The sequence below is a fragment of the Scyliorhinus torazame genome, chromosome 5 (genome assembly GCF_047496885.1).
Source record: "Scyliorhinus torazame isolate Kashiwa2021f chromosome 5, sScyTor2.1, whole genome shotgun sequence".
NCBI lineage: Eukaryota > Metazoa > Chordata > Chondrichthyes > Carcharhiniformes > Scyliorhinidae > Scyliorhinus > Scyliorhinus torazame.
Genome location: NC_092711.1, coordinates 88737956 through 88757670, shown reverse-complemented (window position 1 = coordinate 88757670; position 19715 = coordinate 88737956). Strand labels below are relative to the sequence as shown.

Below are 19715 nucleotides of genomic sequence, written 5' to 3'. Positions count from 1 at the left end.
ACAGGTTGCTGGTGATCTGTACACCTAAAAACTTGAAGCTCTCGACCCTTTCTATTTCATTCCCATTGATGTAGAGAGGGGCAAGTTCTCCACTACGCTTCCTGAAGTCGATGACAATCTAATTTGTTTTGTTGACACTGAGAGAGAGATTATTGTCATCGCACCAGTTCACCAGATTCTCTATCTCATTCCTGTACTCTGTCTCGTCATTGTTTGAAATCTGACCCACTACGGTGGTGTCATCAGCAAATTTGAAAATCGAGTTGGTGGGGAATTTATCCACACAGTCATCGGTGTATAAGGAGTATAGTAGGGGGCTGAGGACACAGCCTTGTATTGAGGATGATCGTGGAGGAGGTGTTGTTTCCTATCTTACTGATTGTGGCCTGTGGGTTAGAAAGTTCAGGATCCAGTTGCAGAGGGAGGAGCCGAGGCCAAGGCCATGAAGTTTGAAGATGAGTTTTGTAGGAATGATGGTGTTGAAGGCTGAGCTGTAGTCGATAAATAGGAGTCTGACATAGGTGCCTTTGTTATCTAGGTGTTCCAGGGTAGAGTGCAGGGCCATGGAGATGGCGCCTGCTGTGGACCTGTTGTAGCGGTAGGCGAACTGTCGTGGATCAAGGCAATCCGGGAGGCTGGAGTTGATTCGTGCCATGACTAACCTTTCGAAGCACTTCATCATGATGGATGTCAGAGCCACTGGACAATAGTCATTTCGGCACGCTGCTTTGCTTTGTTGTGGTACACGGATGATGGTCGTCTTCTTGAAGCAGGTAGGGACCTCAGATCATTGTAAAGAGAGAGACATAGAGACATAGAAAGAGAGGTTGAAGTAAAGAGCGGTTGAAGTGCTCATCCAGGTACCCCATCCGGGCCAGTGGCTTTCCGTGGGTTGACCTTCGAGACGGCTGCTCTGAGTGTGAACTCCCTGGTGTCTCCGCAGTTGAGGTAATTGAGTAAATCCTTTCCCACACTAAGAGCACGTGGATGGCCTCTCCCCAGTGTGAACTCGCTGATGTTTCCGCAGGTTGGATGAATCAATAAATCCCTTCCCACATTGGGAGCATGTGAATGGCCTCTCCCCAGTGTGAACTCGCTGGTGTCTCTGCATGGTGGATAATTGAGTAAATCCCTTCCCACACTGACGGCAGGTGAATGGCCTCTCCCCAGTGTGAACCCGGTGGTGTGACTGCAGGTTGGATGAATCACTGAATCCCTTCCCACACTGAGAGCAGGTGAATGGCCTCTCCCCAGTGTGAACTCGCTGGTGTGTCTGTAGTTTGGATACTCGAGTAAATCCTTTCCCACACTGAGAGCAGGTGAATGGCCTCTCCCCAGTGTGAACTCGCTGGTGTGTCCGCAGGGTGGATGAATCACTGAATCCCTTCCCACACAGAGAGCAGGTGAACGGCCTCTCTCCAGTGTGACTACGTCGATGAGTTTCCACCTTTGATGGGGCTTTGTATCCCTTCCCACAGTCCCCACATTTCCACGGTTTCTCCATGTTTTGGGTCTCTTTGTGTCTCTCTAGGCGGGACAATCAGTTGAAGCCTCGTCCAGAGACACAACACGTGTACGGTCTCTCCCCACTCTGAATATTGTTATGTTTTTCAGGCTGTGTAACTGGTTGAAGCTCTTTCCACAGTCAGTTCACTGGAACACTCTCACTCGGGTGTGTGTTGTGTGGGTCTCGGGGCTTTTCCAGTCACACTGATGTTTGATATCTTTAGCTGACAGTTCGGACAAACATTTCTCCTTCTAGGTTCAAAGGCTGATGATATTCAGGTTCCAGGGAATCGAGTGACTCTGTCAGAGTGAGACGTAACGCCTGAGATATCGGTCTGTAATTCCTCCTCGTCTAATATCCTGTAAAAACAATTTACAAAATTCATCACTGTCAGTACAGGATAGAAACTCAGAACAGACAATTCTAGTTTCTATGTCACATTTTTTCCTCTCTCTTATTCCCCAAAAGCTGTAAATCTCCATCCCACACACTCTCCCTCTATTCTCACTCTGCTGTATCTAATATTCACCCTCCCTATTCTCCTGAAGGTGCTGATTCAGGCTGATTGACAGATCCAAGCTCACAGCTTCCTGTCCAGAAGATCACAACAAATATGAGCTGCAGTCGGCCATTCGGCCCATTGAGCCTGAACCATTCAATGGGATCATTGGCTGATCTACCTCAGCACCGTTTCCCCACATTATCTCTCATTTCACAATGGTTAGCACAGTTGGGTAGCACAGTGGTTGGCACAATTGCTTCACAGCTCCAGGGTCCCAGGTTCGATTCCCAGCTTGGTTCACTGTCTGTGCGGAGTCTGCACGTTCTCCCCGTGTGTGCGTGGGTTTCCTCCAGGTGCTCCGGTTTCCTCCCACAGTCCAAAGATGTGCAGCTTAGGTCGATTGGCCATGCTAAATTGCCCTTAGTGTCCAAAAAGGTTAGGTGGTGTTACTGGGTTACGGGGATCGGGTGGAAGCTTGGGCTTAAGTAGGGTGCTCTTTCCAAGGGCGGTGCAGACTCGACGGGCCGAATGGACTCCTTCTGCACTGTAAATCTTCTGGGGTACAGAATTTCAAAGCTTCACCACATCCTCGAGAAAATAAATCCCTCCTCATCTCAGCTTTCTCTCCATTTACCTGCCAGTTCCCCATAACCCTCGGCACGTTCATCGATCAGAAATCTGTCTGTGCCGGGGCGTCGGGCTTGTGGTGCGGGAGTAGCTGCTTTTCCGCAGGTTTTGGTGCCACTCACCTATAATCTGATCTTTAAATTAATATTGTTATCATGTCCCTGGAAGACGTCAGGGTTCAGTTTGGTAGGATTATGCCAAATAAAGTGAAGAAATCTGTTGACAAAACAGCGCAGGTGTATTCAGTGGGGGTGGGGCCACCTTTTCAACATAGCGGCCTGACCCTCGGGAGGTCTCTCGACCCCGCGCTCTCTGGGGCTCTCATGGAGGCGGCGAAAATAATGACTGCCGGCATTATCCATGTTACTGACCAGAGGCGGAGTGTGCTGACTCAATATCTGTGAGCTCATGAGGACCAGCGGCAAAACACCATGAAGAGGCTCGATGATACTGGCAGCACGGTGGCGCAGTGGATAGCACTGCTGCCTCACGGCGCCGAGGTCCCAGGTTCTATCCCAGCTCTGGGTCACTGTCCGTGTGGAGTTTGCACATTCTCCCCGTGTTTGCGTGGGTTTCGCATCCACAACCCAAAGATGTGCAGGTTAGGTGGATTGGCCACACTAAATTGCCCCTTAATTGGAAAAAATGAATTGGGTACTCAAAATTTATTTTTTTTAAAGAAAAAAAAAGACTTGATGAAGCGGAGGAGAGAATCCTGAACGTTCAGCAAGATGCCTCTGTCAAAATGCAATCCTTTGAAGACCAACCAAGTGGCTTTCGGAGGTCCTGGAGGACTTGGAGGACCGAGGGTCGGAGAAAGAACATACGAGTCGTCGGCCTGTCAGAAGATGTGGAGGCTAAGGCTCCCGTTAGGTTATTCGAGGACTGGCTGCCATGTTGGGTGCCACGGTAGCACAGTGGCTAACACTGTTGCTTCACAGCGTCAGGGACCCAGGTTCAATTCCCAGTCTGTCTGTGCAGAGTCTGCACATTCTCCCTGTGACTATGTGGGTTTCCTCCGGGTGCTCCGGTCTCCTCCCAGTGGTTGGAGGACTTCCACAAGTCCCAAAAGACGTGTTTGTGGGAGGAATGGGACATTCAGTGTGCCCGAACAGGCGCCGGAGTGTGGTGACTAGGGGATTTTCACAATAACTTAATTGCAGTGTTAATGTCAGCCTACTTGTGACAATAATAAAGATTATTATGAATGCGCTGAAGGGCCTATTTCCGTGCTGTAAAACTCTCTGACTCTAAAGATAGCGGTGGTAGAGGGAGCGAGGGAATGACATTATAGAGAAACTGCCAAAGCCACAACATTCATAAGAACATAAGAACTAGGAGCAGGAGTAGGCCTTCTGGCACCTCGAGCCTGCACCACCATTCAATGAGATCATGGCTGATCTTTTGTGGACTCAGCTCCACTTTCCGGCCCGAACACCAGAACCCTTAATCCCTTTATTCTTCAAAAAAACTATCTATCTTTATCTTAAAAACATTGAATGAAGGAGCCTCTACTGCTTCACTGGGCAAGGAATTCCATAGATTCACAACCCTTTGGGTGAAGAAGTTCCTCCTAAACTCAGTCCTAAATCTACTTCCCCTTATTTTGAGGCTATACCCCCCTAGTTCTGCTTTCACCCGCCAGTGGAAACAACCTGCCCGCATCTATCCTATCTATTCCCTTCATAATCTTATATGTTTCTAGAAGATCCCCCCTCATCCTTCTAACTTCCAACGAGTACAGTCCCAGTCTACTCAACCTCTCCTCATAATCCAACCCCTTCAGCTCTGGGATTAACCTAGTGAATCTCCTCTGCACACACTCCAGTGCCAGTACGTCCTTTCTCAAGTAAGGAGACCAAAACTGAACACAATACTCTAGGTGTGGCCACACTAACACCTTATACAATTGCAGCAGAACCACCCTAGTCTTAAACTCCATCCCTCTAGCAATGAAGGACAAAATTCCATTTGCCTTCTTAATCACCTGTTGCACCTGAAAACCAACTTTTTGCGACTCATGCACTAGCACACCCAGGTCTCTCTGCACAGCAGCATGTTTTAATATTTTATCATTTAAATAATAATCCCTTTTGCTGTTATTCCTACCAAAATGGATAACCTCACATTTGTTAACATTGTATTCCATCTGCCAGACCCTAGCCCATTCACTTAGCCTATCCAAATCCCTCTGCAGACTTCCAGTATCCTCTGCACTTTTTGCTTTACCACTTATCTTAGTGTCGTCTGCAAACTTAGACACATTGCCGTTGGTCCCCAACTCCAAATCATCTATGTAAATTGTGAACAGTTGTGGGCCCAACACTGATCCCTGAGGGACACCACTAGCTACTGATTGCCAACCAGAGAAACACCCATTAACCCCCACTCTTTGCTTTCTATTAATTAACCAATCCTCTATCCATGCTACTACTTTCCCCTGAATGCCATGCATCTTTATCTTGTGCAACAACCTTTTGTGTGGCACCTTGTCAAAGGCTTTCTGGAAATCCAGATATACCACATCCATTGGCTCCCCGTTATCTACCGCGCTGTTAATGTCCTCAAACAATTCCACTAAATTAGTTAGGCACGACCTGCCCTTTATGAACCCATGCTGCGTCTGCCCAATGGGACAATTTCCATCCAGATGCCTCGCCATTTCTTCCTTGATGATAGATTCCAGCATCTTCCCTACTACCGAAGTTAAGCTCACTGGCCTATAATTACCTGCTTTCTGCCTACCTCCTTTTTTAAGCAGTGGTGTCACATTTGCTAATTTCCAATCCGCCGGGACCACCCCAGAGTCTAGTGAATTTGGTAAATTATCACTAGTGCATTTGCAATTTCCCTAGCCATCTCTTTTAGCACTCTGGGATGCATTCCATCAGGTCCAGGAGACTTGGCTACCTTTAGCCCCATTAGCTTGCCCATCACGACCTCCTTGGTGAAAACAATCCTCTCAAGGTCCACACCTGTCATAACCTCATTTCCATCAGTCACTGGCATGTTATTTGTGTCTTCCACTGTGAAGACCGACCCAAAAAACCTGTTCAGTTCCTCAGCCATTTCCTCATCTCCCATTATTAAATCTCCCTTCTCATCCTCTAAAGGACCAATATTTTCCTTAGCCACTCTTTCACCAGCTGCAGCTTTCACCACCAGCTCTGAGGACACACCTTAGCTCCCTTTCCAATCTGAAAGCAGCCTGAGCTGGATTTACATTCCCCTTAATTGATCATTGCTGGGTGATAATCCTGTACTTCCTCACCTCACACCACTGTGACAGCACCTTCACTACACAGACTGCAGCAACTGACCAAACATCACCTTCCCAGTTATTCCTGAAGGCACCGCCTTCCCAACCTGGCCCCTTGCCTGAGGTGCGGTGATCCTCAGGTCACATCACCGCCGGTCAGCTCTCTCCCGGGACCAGGCCCTGTTTCACAGCCGCCATCTTGGGGAAACAGAGCGCATGCGCTGGCGTCTTGGTGACGCAACAGCTTATTGGGGGGGGGGGGGGGGGGGGGGGGGAGAACAAGGTTTCTGATCCCAGCTGGGTCCCAGTGCCGGTTAACTTGTTTTTAAAAAGTTTCTCCCACGCCTGGGCTGAAGCTGATGTTTGTGGCCTGGGAGCCCGTGGAGCATGTAGACATTCAGTGTGAGAGACTGCAGCCTCTCTATAGCTACCTGAAGGGGTTATACAGCGTTTGATTATAATTCGTGCTCCTTTCCACTCCATTATCAGGATGTTTGTGTGATATTTTCTTACCCTCTGGGTGATTTTTCTTTATTTAAAATACATTTCAGCAGCAGGCTTACTGGTGATTTTTAAACCGAAGATGGTTATTTATTGTCACACAATTTCCCTGGATGTTTGAACATCTCAGTCTCTCGTCTCTTTCACACTCACTGACACATGCACAGAAATTAGGTACAGATCAAGTTGAAGCTGTAATGATGAAAATGGAATGGAGACTGCAGTCTTTATATCTCTGCAGGTCTACTGTCTTCTTGTTGAGCAGGTCCTTTAGTTGGAGTGAAGCGTGTTTAGAAACAAATAATTCTCATGAGTCTCTGAAGCTTCTTGTAGGTGAATAGCCAGGAGGTTGGTTCTCAGGTGGCCTTGGAAGCTGGAATAAGTACAGTACTGTGGCTGCAGTGGGAGACATTCAGCTCTGCTGTTTCAGCTGGTTCCTGGTACTTCAGATGCTTCTCACACACACATTTGCTTTGTTCAGGGTTTATTATACTGCATCCCTGACTATTAACTGCAGGGTTAAAACTCAGACCCAGAACACTGCGATACAATAGCAGTTTACGATGCTCACTCACGCTTATCTCTGCCCCAATTCGAGCTCATTCTCCTGTGTTCAATATGACACTTGGAGACCAACAGTCCCAAGATTTCATATTCCTCAAATGCTGGTTCATCCTGACACAACGAGACATTTAAGCTTCACAGGTGGCTGCAAAGTTTCCTTACTCAGATCCGTGTTAACTAAATATTGGTCACAGAATCGAATGTTGCCCACAGTTTAATGTCCATAATAACCTGTTAAGTTGCAGCCATCTTGGCAGAGTTTGTGGATCTTACAGTCTATAATATCTAGTATCCTTGTGCTGAGCGTGACATCTTGAATCTACTCTTGGGTCTGATTAAAACAGTGCATTGTCGCTGGGTGGGATCGGAGGCATGGTAGCACAGTGTATAGCACTGCTGCTTCACAGCTCCAGGGTCCCAGGTTCGATTCCCAGCTTGGGTCACTGTCTGTGGAGTCTGCACGTTCTCCCCGTGTCTGCGTGGGTTTTCCTCTGGGTGCTCCGGTTTCCTCCCACATGTCCCGAAACGTGCTGTTAGGTAATATGGACATTCTGAATTCTCCCTCTGTGTACCCAAACAGGCACCGGAATGTAGCGTCTAGGGGTCTTTCACAGTCACTGGCACTGTTTATTAAAAAAATTAAAAATATTTTTTTTATTCTCCTCCTTTTTCACATTTTCTCCCAAACTTACACCCACCAACAATAAACAATAATCAGTAACAAATATGTCAATCCCCATATCAATAACAACGATCCCATCCTCCCACCAAACCCCAAACATTAGCCCGCATGTTCACACAAACAAATGACAAAAAGGAATTAGGAATCACCCATAGTCGCCATTAACACACACACACACCCTCCCCCCAACCCTCCCACCCACCCGCCCCAACTAATGTTCTATGTTATATGCTTCTTGAAAGTGCATAATGAATAATGCCCATGAATTGTAGAACCCCTTCATCCTTCCCCTCACTTCAAACTTAACCTTCTCAAGAGTCAAGAATTCCAATAGGTCCCCCCGTCACGCCAGGGCACAGGGTGGAGTGGTTGCTCTCCAACCTATCAGGATCTGCCTTCGGGCGAGCAACAAGGCGAAGGCTACAACATCTGCCTCCGCACGCGTTTCCAACCCTGGGTGGTCTGACACCCCGAATAGGGGCCAGTTTCACGTGCACCACTTTAGAAATTATCCTAAAATCCTCCTTCCAATAATCCTCTAGCTTTGGACAGGACCAAAACATATGAACATGATTAGCAGCCCCCCCCTCCCCCCGCCCGCCCGCAACGTTCACACACATCTTCTACTCCTTCAAAGAATTGGCTCATCCTCGCCCTCGTGAGGTGTGCTCTGTATACCACCTTCAGCTGTACCAGCCCCAAACTTACGCATGAGGTGGAGGCATTCACTCTCCGGAGCACCTCACACCAGAACCCCTCCTCCATATGCTCGCCCAACTCTTCCTCCCACTTTGCTTTGATCCCTTCCAGTGGTGCCTTCTCCTCTTCCAAAATAGCTCTGTAAACCGCCGACACTACCCCCTTCTCCAGTCCCCCTGTCATCGGCACCTCCTCCAGCAATGTGGAGACCTGCTCCACCGGGAAGCTCTGTATCTCCTTTCTGGCAAAATCCCGAACAAGCATGTATCTAAACATTTCCCCTTGCTCCAGCCCATACTTCGCTTCCAGCTCCTTCAAACTTGCAAACCGACCCCGAAGAAACAAATCTTTTGGTGTCTTAATCCCCTTCGCCACCCATTTCCGAAAATTTCCATCCCACTTCCCTGGCTCAAATCTGTGTTTTCCCTGAATCAGCATTTCCCTTGACCCTGCCCCCAACCCGAAGTGTTGGCAAAACTGCCTCCAAATTCTCAATGAAGCTATTATTACGGGACTCCCTGAGTATTTCCCCGGGGCCATCGGGAGCGGCGCTGATGCTAGTGCTTTCAATCCTGACACACTGCACAAACTGTCCTCCATTCGTCCGTTCTGATCCACTGGGAATCAACCCCACTGACCCAGCTCCGCACCTTCTCCACATTCGCCGCCTAGTAGTAATACATCAGGTTCGGAAGACCCAAACCCCCTGCCTGCCTTCCCCTCTGTAGCAGCACCTTTCTAACTCTGGCCACTTTCCCTCCCCATATGAACAAAGTAATCCTTCCCTCAATCTCTTTGAAAAAAGCTTTTGGCAGGAAAATCGGCAGGCATTGAAAAATAAACAGAAATCCCACAAGGGAAAACAACCTCCTAAGAAGCTCCCTGAGAATCTTTCATGTCTCGATTCGGCTGCCTTCATTCCTCTAAACTCCAATAAGTACAACCCAGCCTACTTAACCTCTCCCCATAAGAAAATCCCTCCATACTCGGAATCAACCTCGTGATCCTTCTCTGGACTGCCTTCAAAACCAATTGTCTTCCTTAGATAAGGGCACCAAATCTATTCAAAGTATACCAGGTGCAGTCTAACTAATGCCTTGCATAGTTTTAGCTCGACTTCCCCATGTTTATATTCTATTCCCTTTGAAATAAATGTCAACATTCAATTTGTCTCCATATTACCTGCAGAACCTGTGGTTTCTGCACGAGGACCCCCAATTCCCCCGTTACTTTAGCTTTCTACAGTCTTTCTCCATCTAAATAATATTCCGTTATGTTCTTCCTCCGACCGAAGTGTCTAACCTCACATTTTCCTACATTATGTTTCATCTGCCAAGTTTTTACTCAGTAAGTTACGCTGTCTCTGTCCCTCTGTAGATATTCTGTAATCCTCACCACTTGCCTTTCTATTTTTGTATCTGCAGCCATGGCAATAGTACATTCACTTATTAAAAACAGTTTTGAAATTCATGTATATCACATCTACTGGTCCCCCTCTCTCCAGCCTTCTCGTTATCACCTCAAAGAATTGCAATAAATTTGTCAGGCATGATTTACCCTTCACGAAGCCGGGCAGACCCAGCTTGATTACACTCTGTATGCTTAAATGCTCAGCTATTAATGTCCCTGGCCTATAGTTACCCGTTTTTGATTCCCTCCCTTTTGAATAAGGGTGTTACATTGGCAGTTTCCCAATCCTTTGGGAGTAAGGTGGGAGGAGCCTGGTGTGGAGCTTATACACCAGCACTGAACAGGCGGGCCGAATGGCCTGTTTCCCTGCTGTACACTTTCTGAAACTTTCGAATCCAATATCCGTAAATTCTCAGGGAAAAGGCTTGTGTCCACCTCAGCTCCGAGCTGGGAAACCGGACAGATCCCAAAGTGGGAAATGGAAACCTTTAAAATCCAACACAAAACACATTTCTCTCACATCTAACCCGCGGTTCCATTCTCTCCGGAATTCCCCATTTTATTGACATTTATTGTGCATTTTCTGCAGATCCCAATCCGCGGGAACCGTCCGTCTCTGTCCTCCTGCCCTCGGCTGAAGACGTCTCCGCTCAGAGATTCGTCTCCCTCAGCTGCTTAGTGAGAGGTTTCTCCCCCCCGGGAGATCTTCGTCAAGTGGACCGTCAATGACAAGCCGGTGAATCCCGGGAACTACAAGAACACCGAGGTGATGGCGGAGAACGGCAATAACTCCTTCTTCATGTACAGCCTGTTATCCATTGCAGCGGAGGAGTGGGCCAGCGGCGCTTCTTACTCCTGTGTGGTGGGACATGAAGCCATCCCCTTGAAGATCATCAACAGGACGGTTGATAAATCCAGCGGTAAACCCAGTTTTGTGAACATTTCCCTCGCTCTGATGCTCACCGGTAATTCATGTCAATGAGAATCTACCTAGTGCATTTCGAACTAAAATAAAAATAATAAAGGTTCTTTCCTCTAATTGTGATTTAAATACACAGCCGCTTAATTAATGGAGCTTCCACTTTGCTGATATTAGATCTGTTCAACGAGACCCGGATTTCTACAGGTCTGGTCCCCAAGTCTGATACAACCAGAGCTCCCAGCTCAGATACACCCTGGCTCAGAGACAGAGTAAAACTCATCCATTACAGGATTCAGCAAAATATCTTCATTAACTTTCCTCCCGCTGAGGAGAAATCGGACAATTTCCCATTTCAGACAAACCCATCACATTTAGATCTCGGTGTTCCTGCTTCTCTCGTTGTCCATCCCATTAAAATTAATGTCAGCTTGAAGTTGCTGTATCACACCCACTGGGAACTGAATTGAGTGTCACACAGAAACATGGACCAACAATCCCCAGTCAAAGAGCGGGGGAAGTGAAATTGTTAATCCACTGTACCCCACTTCCCCAACAGAGAGAGGCGGAGGGGCTTTAGTTATTTCACTGCCCCCCCCCCCCACTTCCCCAACAAAGAGAGGGAGGGGGAGGGGCTTCAGTTAATCCTCTGTACCTCCACTTCCCCACTAGAGGGAGGGAGAGGGGCTTTAGTTATTCCACTGTACCCCCCTTCCCCGACAGAGAGAGGGGGAGGGGCTTTAGTTAATCCACTGTACCCCCACTTCACCAATGGAGAGAGGGGGAGGGGAATAAGTCAATCCACTGTCTCCCCACTTCCCCAACGGGGAGGGGCATTAGTTAATCCACCGTAACCCAATTCCACAACAAAGAGTGAAAGAGGGGCATTACTTAATGTACCGTACCCCCCTTTCCCAGCAAAGAGAAGGGTATTAGTTAACACACTGTCCCTCCACTTCCCCATCAACGAGACGGTGGGGGCCTGAGTAATCCACTGGACATCCACTTCCAACACTGAGAGGGGGAGGGGCATTAGTTAATCCACTGTACCCACACTTCCCCAACAAAGGGAAGTGTTTGTACAGGTTCGATTCCGGCTTGGGTCACTGTCTGTGTGGAGTCTGCACATCCTCCCCGTGTGTGCGTGGGTTTCCTCCGGGTGCTCCGGTTTCCTCCCACAGTCCAAACATCTGCGGGTTAGGTGGATTGGCCATGATAAATTGCCCTTAGTGTCCAAAATTGCCCTTAGTGTTGGGTGGGGTTACTGGGTTATGGGGATAGGGTGGAGGTGTTGACCTTGGGTGGGGTGCTCTTCCCAAGAGCCGGTGCAGACTCGATGGGCCGAATGGCCTCCTTCTGCACTGTTAATTCTATGACAAATTCTATGACACATGCTTCCAACAATGAGTGGAGGGACATTAGTTAATCCACTGTACCCACACGTCCCCAAGAAAGAGAGCAAAGGGACAATAAACCAATTTTACCTCCACTTTCCCGACCAAAGGAGGAGGAAGGTGATGAGTGAACTCTCTGTATCTCCACCTCCAGCAGGGAGAACCCAAAGGCAATTTGCTGACCTGACCAGAGAGAGGGAGATTATTAACTCAATATCTTCCCAGTCCTCAAGCAGGGAGTTTGGAAGTAAATGGTTCTCTAGACTAAGAACTCAGTTACTGACATTACAAGAAGTCTTGTAGCTTACCGGCTGAAGGGTTTAAAAGACCATCATGATAAAGATGTATTTTTTTAGCACCCTTGTTCCTCTTATCCGTCTGCTAAGACCGATTCCCCAAAATCCAAATCCAGACTGGCGATTGAATTCTCCCTGGGTTTTCACTGTTCTCTCCTGAGGCACCTCCTTGTATTTTTGCATTCGGTCACCTGATGTCAGCTTGCAACTCACAGAAAACACATTTATAGCAGAAAGTTCAACATATTCTACATCGGTACCAATAATACCCACAACTGGAAAAGCTGCAGGCAGCTGATACAAACACACAGACAGAGAAACAGACACAAACACTACACATACATGCACACAGACCCACACACGCTCACACGTAGACACAAACACACATATAGACACACATAGAAACACATGCATGAACATACATCCAGGCACAACAAACCACACATATTTTGACACAAAAACACACGCAAACGTGCGCTAAAATTCACAATCATGCACATAAACACAAAAAGACACATGTTTATACATACACAGACACACGTGCACATACACACACAAATCCACACACACAAGCGGCTACACAAATGTACACAAACAGACATATACAACCACATATCCACACAGATACACAAACATATAAACCCAGACAAGCAAGCTGACAGAAGAATATGAAACACAAATGTAACCAATAACATGTACATTAGCAGAATTTCACAATGACAGAAATATTTCCATTCAAACAGAGACAATAATCTACATTAACACACTAATGGGCTCTCGTAGACACATATTAGCAGACTCGTACACACATTAACACGAACACACATGAATACACATGGAGGCATCAGTACACACCAATAGATAGTTAGAAACAACCATCAACGCATAAATAGCACTGCTGCCTCACAGCGCCATAAACCTGGGTTCCATTCCAGCCTTGGGTGATTGTCTGTGTAGAGTTTCCACCTTCTCCCGTGTCTGTTCCTGTTTCCTCCGCGTGTTCCGGTTTCTTTCCACAGTCTAAATGTGTGCAGGTTAGGTGAATTGGCCATGCTCTGTTACCCCTTAGTGCCCACAACGTGAGGTGGGGTTACGAGGTTCTGGTGATAGGGCAGGGGCATGCGTCCAAGTAGAATGCTCTTTCGGAGGGTCGGTGCAGACTCAATGGGCTGAATAGCCTCGTTCGGCACAGTAGGGATTATATGATGATGATCCTATGATAAAATACACACATCAACAAACACACACACACACAAACGCACTTATCCAGACACAAACATTAAGACACTGACATGCATGTTGAACGTATAAAGACACATTAACACCTTTATTACTGGGCAGGGAAGTATAAACTGATATTAACACAGGCATTAATATATAAACATAGACTTCAACACACAAACACACAATAAACACTCACATATACACATTAACAGAAGATAAACAAAGTTTGCATACAGGCGCTGACACACAAATACACAGATCATTGACACATGAACACACACAATGACATTTATAACGACATCGGGACACACAAAAGAGTAAAGTAACACAAATTTTGCATCTACACAGCCGCAAAAGTTAAAGAACAAACAAAAATGTCAGGCAATGGCGGCACGGTGTAAAAGTGGTTTCTCACCAGCACGGTAGCACAAGTGGATAGCATTGTGGTTTCACAGCACTAGGGTCCCAGGTTCAATTCCCTGTTGGGTCGCTGTTTGTGCGGAGTCTGCACGTTCTCCCCGTGTCTGTGTGGGTTTCCTCCGGGTGCTCCGGTTTCCTCCCACAGTCCAAAGACGTGCAGGTTAGGTGGATTGGCCATGCTAAATTGCCCATAGTGACCAAAAAGGTTAGGAGGGGTTATTGGGTTACGGGGATAAGGTGGAAGTGGGTCGGTGCAGACTCGATGGGCCTGTATGTTCTCTGTACCACTTGCCTTTCTACCTTTGGGCAGCATGGTCGACACGGGCTTGGAGGGCCGAAGGGCCTGTTCCTGTGCTGTTCTTTTCTTTGTTCTTTGTTCTTTGGTCTTTGATTAGCACTGCTGCCTCACGCCACCATGGACCTGGGGTTCATCCCGCTCCTGGGTCTCTGTCCCAGTTGAGTTTATCCGTGACCCGTGGGTCTCACCCCCACAACTCAAAGATGTGCAGGGTAGGTGGATTGGCCAATCTATCTTGCCCCTTAATTGGAAGAGAAAAGTTACAGAGATCGATTTCTGAGTGTCATGAACTCAACAGTAGATATGCAATGACAAATATATTAAAGAATGAATTAGCAGTGGGAGAAAATGAAATGAGAATATCAAAAATATATCCTGGATTAATAAACAATCTGATTATATTTATTCGGCTCTATCCTCATAGATACCACAGAACACACCTTGGCTGAAGACTATGAGGATGATAACGGGAACATCTGGACAACCGCTTCCACATTCATCACCCTGTTCTTCCTGAGCATTTCCTACAGCGCTGCAGTCACTCTGGTGAAGGTGAGAAGATTCAATCCACTCACACTTCAAACTGACAGAAGCCGTTTCAAAAATCTCTAAATGTTTGATTGATTAAAAACTCTAACATCAATGTCCCCGATCATAAACATCTGCTTCATCATTTTCTCTCTCTTTTACAGATCAAGTGATCGGTTGACGTTCGGACGCTGTAGATTTTCCTCAGCTGTTTATTATGATCTGTGTGTGACACAAATACAATATCTCCTCTTGGTGACTCTAACAGTAAAATTCACTCAGTTTATTATTCTGCATCTGTAACTGAGACAATCATGGGCAGTATTTCTGCTTTTCAGTTTAAAATGTACGACATTATTTTGGCTGTAATGTAATTGTAGCCAGTAATTTCTCTCAATGTCATGTCTAAATAAGTAACTAATCTCGTTCCTTATTTACAATTGTTGCCTTCCCTTTATGTTGAGCTCCTGTTCTCTCTTTCTTGTGTCTGTTACAGTTGTACATACATTTGGCAGTTCAGAGGGCGTGTGTTCTGTTCTCACTGTGACCCTCAATCGTTATGTTCCAATTTGTTAACTTCAAAATAAACGTTTGTGTAATATTTTCTCTGAAATTTTAATAAATATTGAATGAAAAATGAAGAAAATAAGACTTTGCTGAACTCCTTTCTCTCAGGTCCATCGGCACCGCTCCATTTCCCCGATTATACAGTTGTCTCCCCTTTCCCAGACAGATATTTCTCACCAGTCCTGTCTGGGATGTGTCTGAACTCATGGCCCCTCAGTGAAAGGCCACTGCGCCACCAAGCGGCCCATCCGGGTAAAGCCAACTTCACCTTTGCCTTTTTATGGTAAACTCCAGAGACAGGATGATTTCACAGCTGAAGAATTCCACAGATTCACTACCCTCTGATGGAAGAATGTCTACTCATCTCATTTGAGACCTAAATTTGAGACCCCCTCCTCTTAGATTATGCCTTGCCGTGCTAGACTCTCCCACAAGAGGAAACAATATGATTTTTCAGGCTGTGTAACTGGTTAAAGCTCTTTCCACAGTCAGTTCACTGGAACACTCCCACTCAGGTGTGTGTGTGTCTCGGGGCTTTTCCAGTCACACTGATGTTTGAAATCTCTTCCCACAGTCAGAACAGACAAGCACATTGACAGTTTGTGATATTTAGATCCTAATGAATTGAGTGACTGTCAGATCTTGATGTTATATTTGGTTCGAGTTGCCCAGCTGCCAATCCTCCCGTTCTAATGCCTGAAAAAGAAGTTTACAAAAATGATCACTGTAAGAATCGGATAGAAATTCACAACACATCATTCTAGTTTCTATCGAACCTTCTTTCCTCTGTTGCTTTCCCCAAGCATGTTGTCCAGTCAAAATAAAAGACCAAAATCAGCTAGAAGTCCCAACAAAAGTGTCTGGAACCTTCCTAACTGAACCAGAATATTGTTCCCAGTGTCTCTGAAACACTCTGTCCGCTGAGGTATCCACTGGTTGTGGAAGGTGTCAAGCATTCCGGTGGATACCACATGCTCCCTCTGCAGGGCCACTGGGAATAGACAAGACCACGGAACAGAAGTCGGCAGCCAGAGTAACCACCCCCCCCCCCCCCCCATAATAATAATAATTTTTATTCAACCAAGTAGGCTTACATTAACACTGCAATTAAGTTACTATGAAAAGCCCCTAGTTAGCACATTCCGGCGCATGTTTGGGTACATAGAGGGAGAATTCAGAATGCCCAATTCACCCAACAGCACGTCTTTCGGGACTTGTGGGAGGAAACCGGAGCACCCGGAGGAAACCCAAAAGGAGAACATGCAGAATCCGCACAGACAGTGACCCTAGCTGGGCATCGAATCTGGAACCCTCGAACTGTGAAGCAACGGTGCTAACCACTAAGAACAAAGAACAAAGAAAAGTACAGCACAGGAACAGGCCCTTCGGCCCTCAAAGCCCGTGCCGACCATGCTGCCTGTCTGGACTGAAATCTTCTACACTTTCTGGGTCCGTATCCCTCTATTCCCATCCTTTACATGTATTTGTCGACAAGCCGCTTCAATGTCATTATTGTCCCAACTTCCACTACCTCCTCCGGCAGCGAATTCCAGGCACCCACTGCCCTCTGTGTAAAATACTTGCCTCATACATCTCCTCCAAACCTTGCCCCTCGCACCTTAAACCCATACCCCCTAGTAATTGACACCTCTACCCTGGGAGAAAGCCTCTGACTATCCACTCTGTCTATGCCCCTCATAATTTTGTAGACCTCTATCAGGTCACCCCTCAACCTCTGTCGTTCCAGTGAGAACAAACCGAGTTTATTCAACTGCTCCTCATAGCTAATGCCCTCCATACCAGCCAACATCCTGGTAAATCTCTTCTGCACCCTCTCTAAAGCCTCCACATCCTTCTGGTAGTGTGGCGACTAGAATTGAACACTATACTCCAAGTGTAGCCTAAATAAGGTTCTATACTGCTGCAACATCACTTGTCAATTCTTGTACTCAATGCCACGGCCAATGAATGCAAGCATGCCGTATGCCTTCTTGACTACCTTCTCCACCTGTGTTGCCCCTTTCAGTGACCTGTGGACCTGTACACCTAGATCTCTCTGACTTTCATTACTCTTGAGGGTTCTACCATTCACTGTATATTTCCTATCTGCATTAGATCTTCCAAAATGCATTACCTCACATTTGTCCGGATTAAACTCCATCTAGTATCTCTCTGCCTAAGTCTCCAAACAATCTAAATCCTGCTGTATCCTCTGACAGTCCTCATTGCTATCCGCAATTCCACCAACCTTTGTGTGGTCTGCAAACTTACTAATCAGACCAGTTACATTTCCTCCAAATCATTTATATATATGCTACCGTGCTACCGTGCCGTGCACCCCACCCAGCTACAATGCACTGTTTTAATAAGACCCAAGAGTAGATGCAGGATGTCACGCTCAGCACAAGAATATTAGATAATATAGACTGTAAGATCCACAAACTCTGCCAAGTTGACTGCGATTTAACAGGTTATTATGGACATTAAACTGTGGGTGATATTCGACTCTGCAACAAATATTTAGTTAAACACGGACCTGAATAAGAAAACTTTGCAGCCACCTGTGAAGTTTAAATGTCTCGTTGTGTCAGGATGAACCAGCATTTGAGGAATATGAAATCTCTGGATTGTTGGTCTCCAAGTGCCGTATTGAACACAGGAGAATGAGCTCGAATTGGGACAGAGATAAGCGTGAGTGAGCATCGTAAACTGCTATTGTATCGGGGTGTTCTGGGTCCCAGAATTTTAACCCTGCACTTAATTGTCAGGGATGCAGCATAATAAACCCTGAATAAAGCAAATGTGTGTGTGAGAAGCACCTGAAGCACCAGGAACCAGCTGAACCAGCAGAGCTGAATGTCTCCCAGTGCAGCCACAGTACTGTACTTATTCCAGCTTCCAAATCCACCTGAGAACCAACCTCCAGGCTATTCATCTACAAGAAGCTTCAGAGCCTTATGAGAATTACTTGTTTCTAAAAACGCTTCACTCCAACGAAAGTTGCCCAGTGAAGCAGTTGAGGCTCCTTCATTAAATGTTTTTAAGATAAGGATAGATAGTTTTTTGAAGAATAAAGGGATTAAGGGTTATGGTGTTCGGGCCGGAAAGTGGAGTTGAGTCCACAAAAGATCAGCCATGATCTCATTGAATGGCGGAGCAGGCTCGAGGGGCCATATGGCCTACTCCTGCTCCTAGTTCTTTTGTTCTTGAAGGATCAGTTAAACAAGAACAGTACGAAGTCTTCCAACACCAGGTTAAAGTCCAACTGGTTTGTTTCGATGTCACTAGCTTTCGGAGCGCTGCTCCTTCCTCAGGTGAATGCAGAGGTCTCTACCAGAAACACATATATAGACAAATTCAAAGATGCCAAACAATGCTAGGAATGTGAGCATTAGCAGGTGATTAAATCTTTACAGATCCAGAGATGGGGTAACCCCAGGTTAAAGAGGTGTGAATTGTATCAAGCCAGGACAGTTGGTAGGATTTCGCAGGCCAGATGGTGGGGGATGAATGTAATGCAACATGAATCCCAGGTCCCGGTTGAGGCCGCACTCATGTGTGCGGAACTTGGCTATAAGTTTCTGCTCGGCGATTCTGCGTTGTCGCGGGTCCTGAACGCCGCCTTGGAGAACGCTTACCCGGAGATCAGAGGCTGAATACCCTTGACTGCTGAAGTGTTCCCCGACTGGAAGGGAACATTCCTGCCCTACAACACAGACTACGCTGAGAGACTCTGCCGTCGCACCTCTCTCACACTCCTCAACCACCTCGTCCACCAGCTCTACAGCAGATGACGCAACCTGGAAACCAAGATAGAGGCCATATTCTCAACTTGCGCTCAGGATGCAGCAGACCAGCTGCGGAACACCGCCAAACAGATGAGACAACAATACTATGCCACCTATATGCATACCAAGTACAGAAAGCTTGAGAAACTTGGCATCACCACCAACAGCAACCAAGCCACCCCCGGTGTCACAGTAGAAAATAATACAGGGAAATCTATTGTCAACTTGTCAGACTCCACCCTTCAACCAGACGAAATCGAAGTCCTCAGCAGAGGGCTCAATTTCTGCACCACCACCAAAATGGACCCCATCAGTCTCGCGGCAGACACGGAGGAATTCATCAGGCGAATGAGGCTCCGGGAATTCTTCCATAGACCCCAAGAGGCCAACAGTGAACCAAAGCAGACTACCAATGAACCGGAACAGCAGACCGAGAGATCTGCAGTGCGGCAACCGAAGAGGAAAGAGTCGAATTGGACCCCTCCGGAAGGCCGCTGCCTTAGACTCGACATGTATGCTCAAGCCGTCAG

At 46.8% G+C, this 19715-nt stretch overlaps 1 long non-coding RNA gene and 1 gene segment (V, D, J or C); one reads left to right on the top strand and one right to left on the bottom strand.

Annotated features, from left to right (window-relative positions):
• The first annotated feature begins 635 nt into the window (after positions 1-635).
• LOC140418843 (Ig heavy chain C region, membrane-bound form-like) lies at positions 636-15119 on the top strand. The segment is given in 4 exon segments: positions 636-773; positions 10341-10671; positions 14727-14854; positions 14995-15119. Coding segments are annotated over 3 exon segments (288 nt in total).
• LOC140418847 (uncharacterized) overlaps positions 6462-19715 on the bottom strand; it is a 49246-nt gene continuing 35992 nt past the window's right edge. The window contains exons 3-7 of the long non-coding RNA XR_011945368.1: positions 14743-16093; positions 14000-14543; positions 12373-13574; positions 12155-12247; positions 6462-7583 (exon numbers count right to left, since the gene is read on the bottom strand). This is a non-coding gene — a long non-coding RNA (uncharacterized lncRNA). The remainder of the gene's footprint in view (positions 7584-12154; positions 12248-12372; positions 13575-13999; positions 14544-14742; positions 16094-19715) is intronic.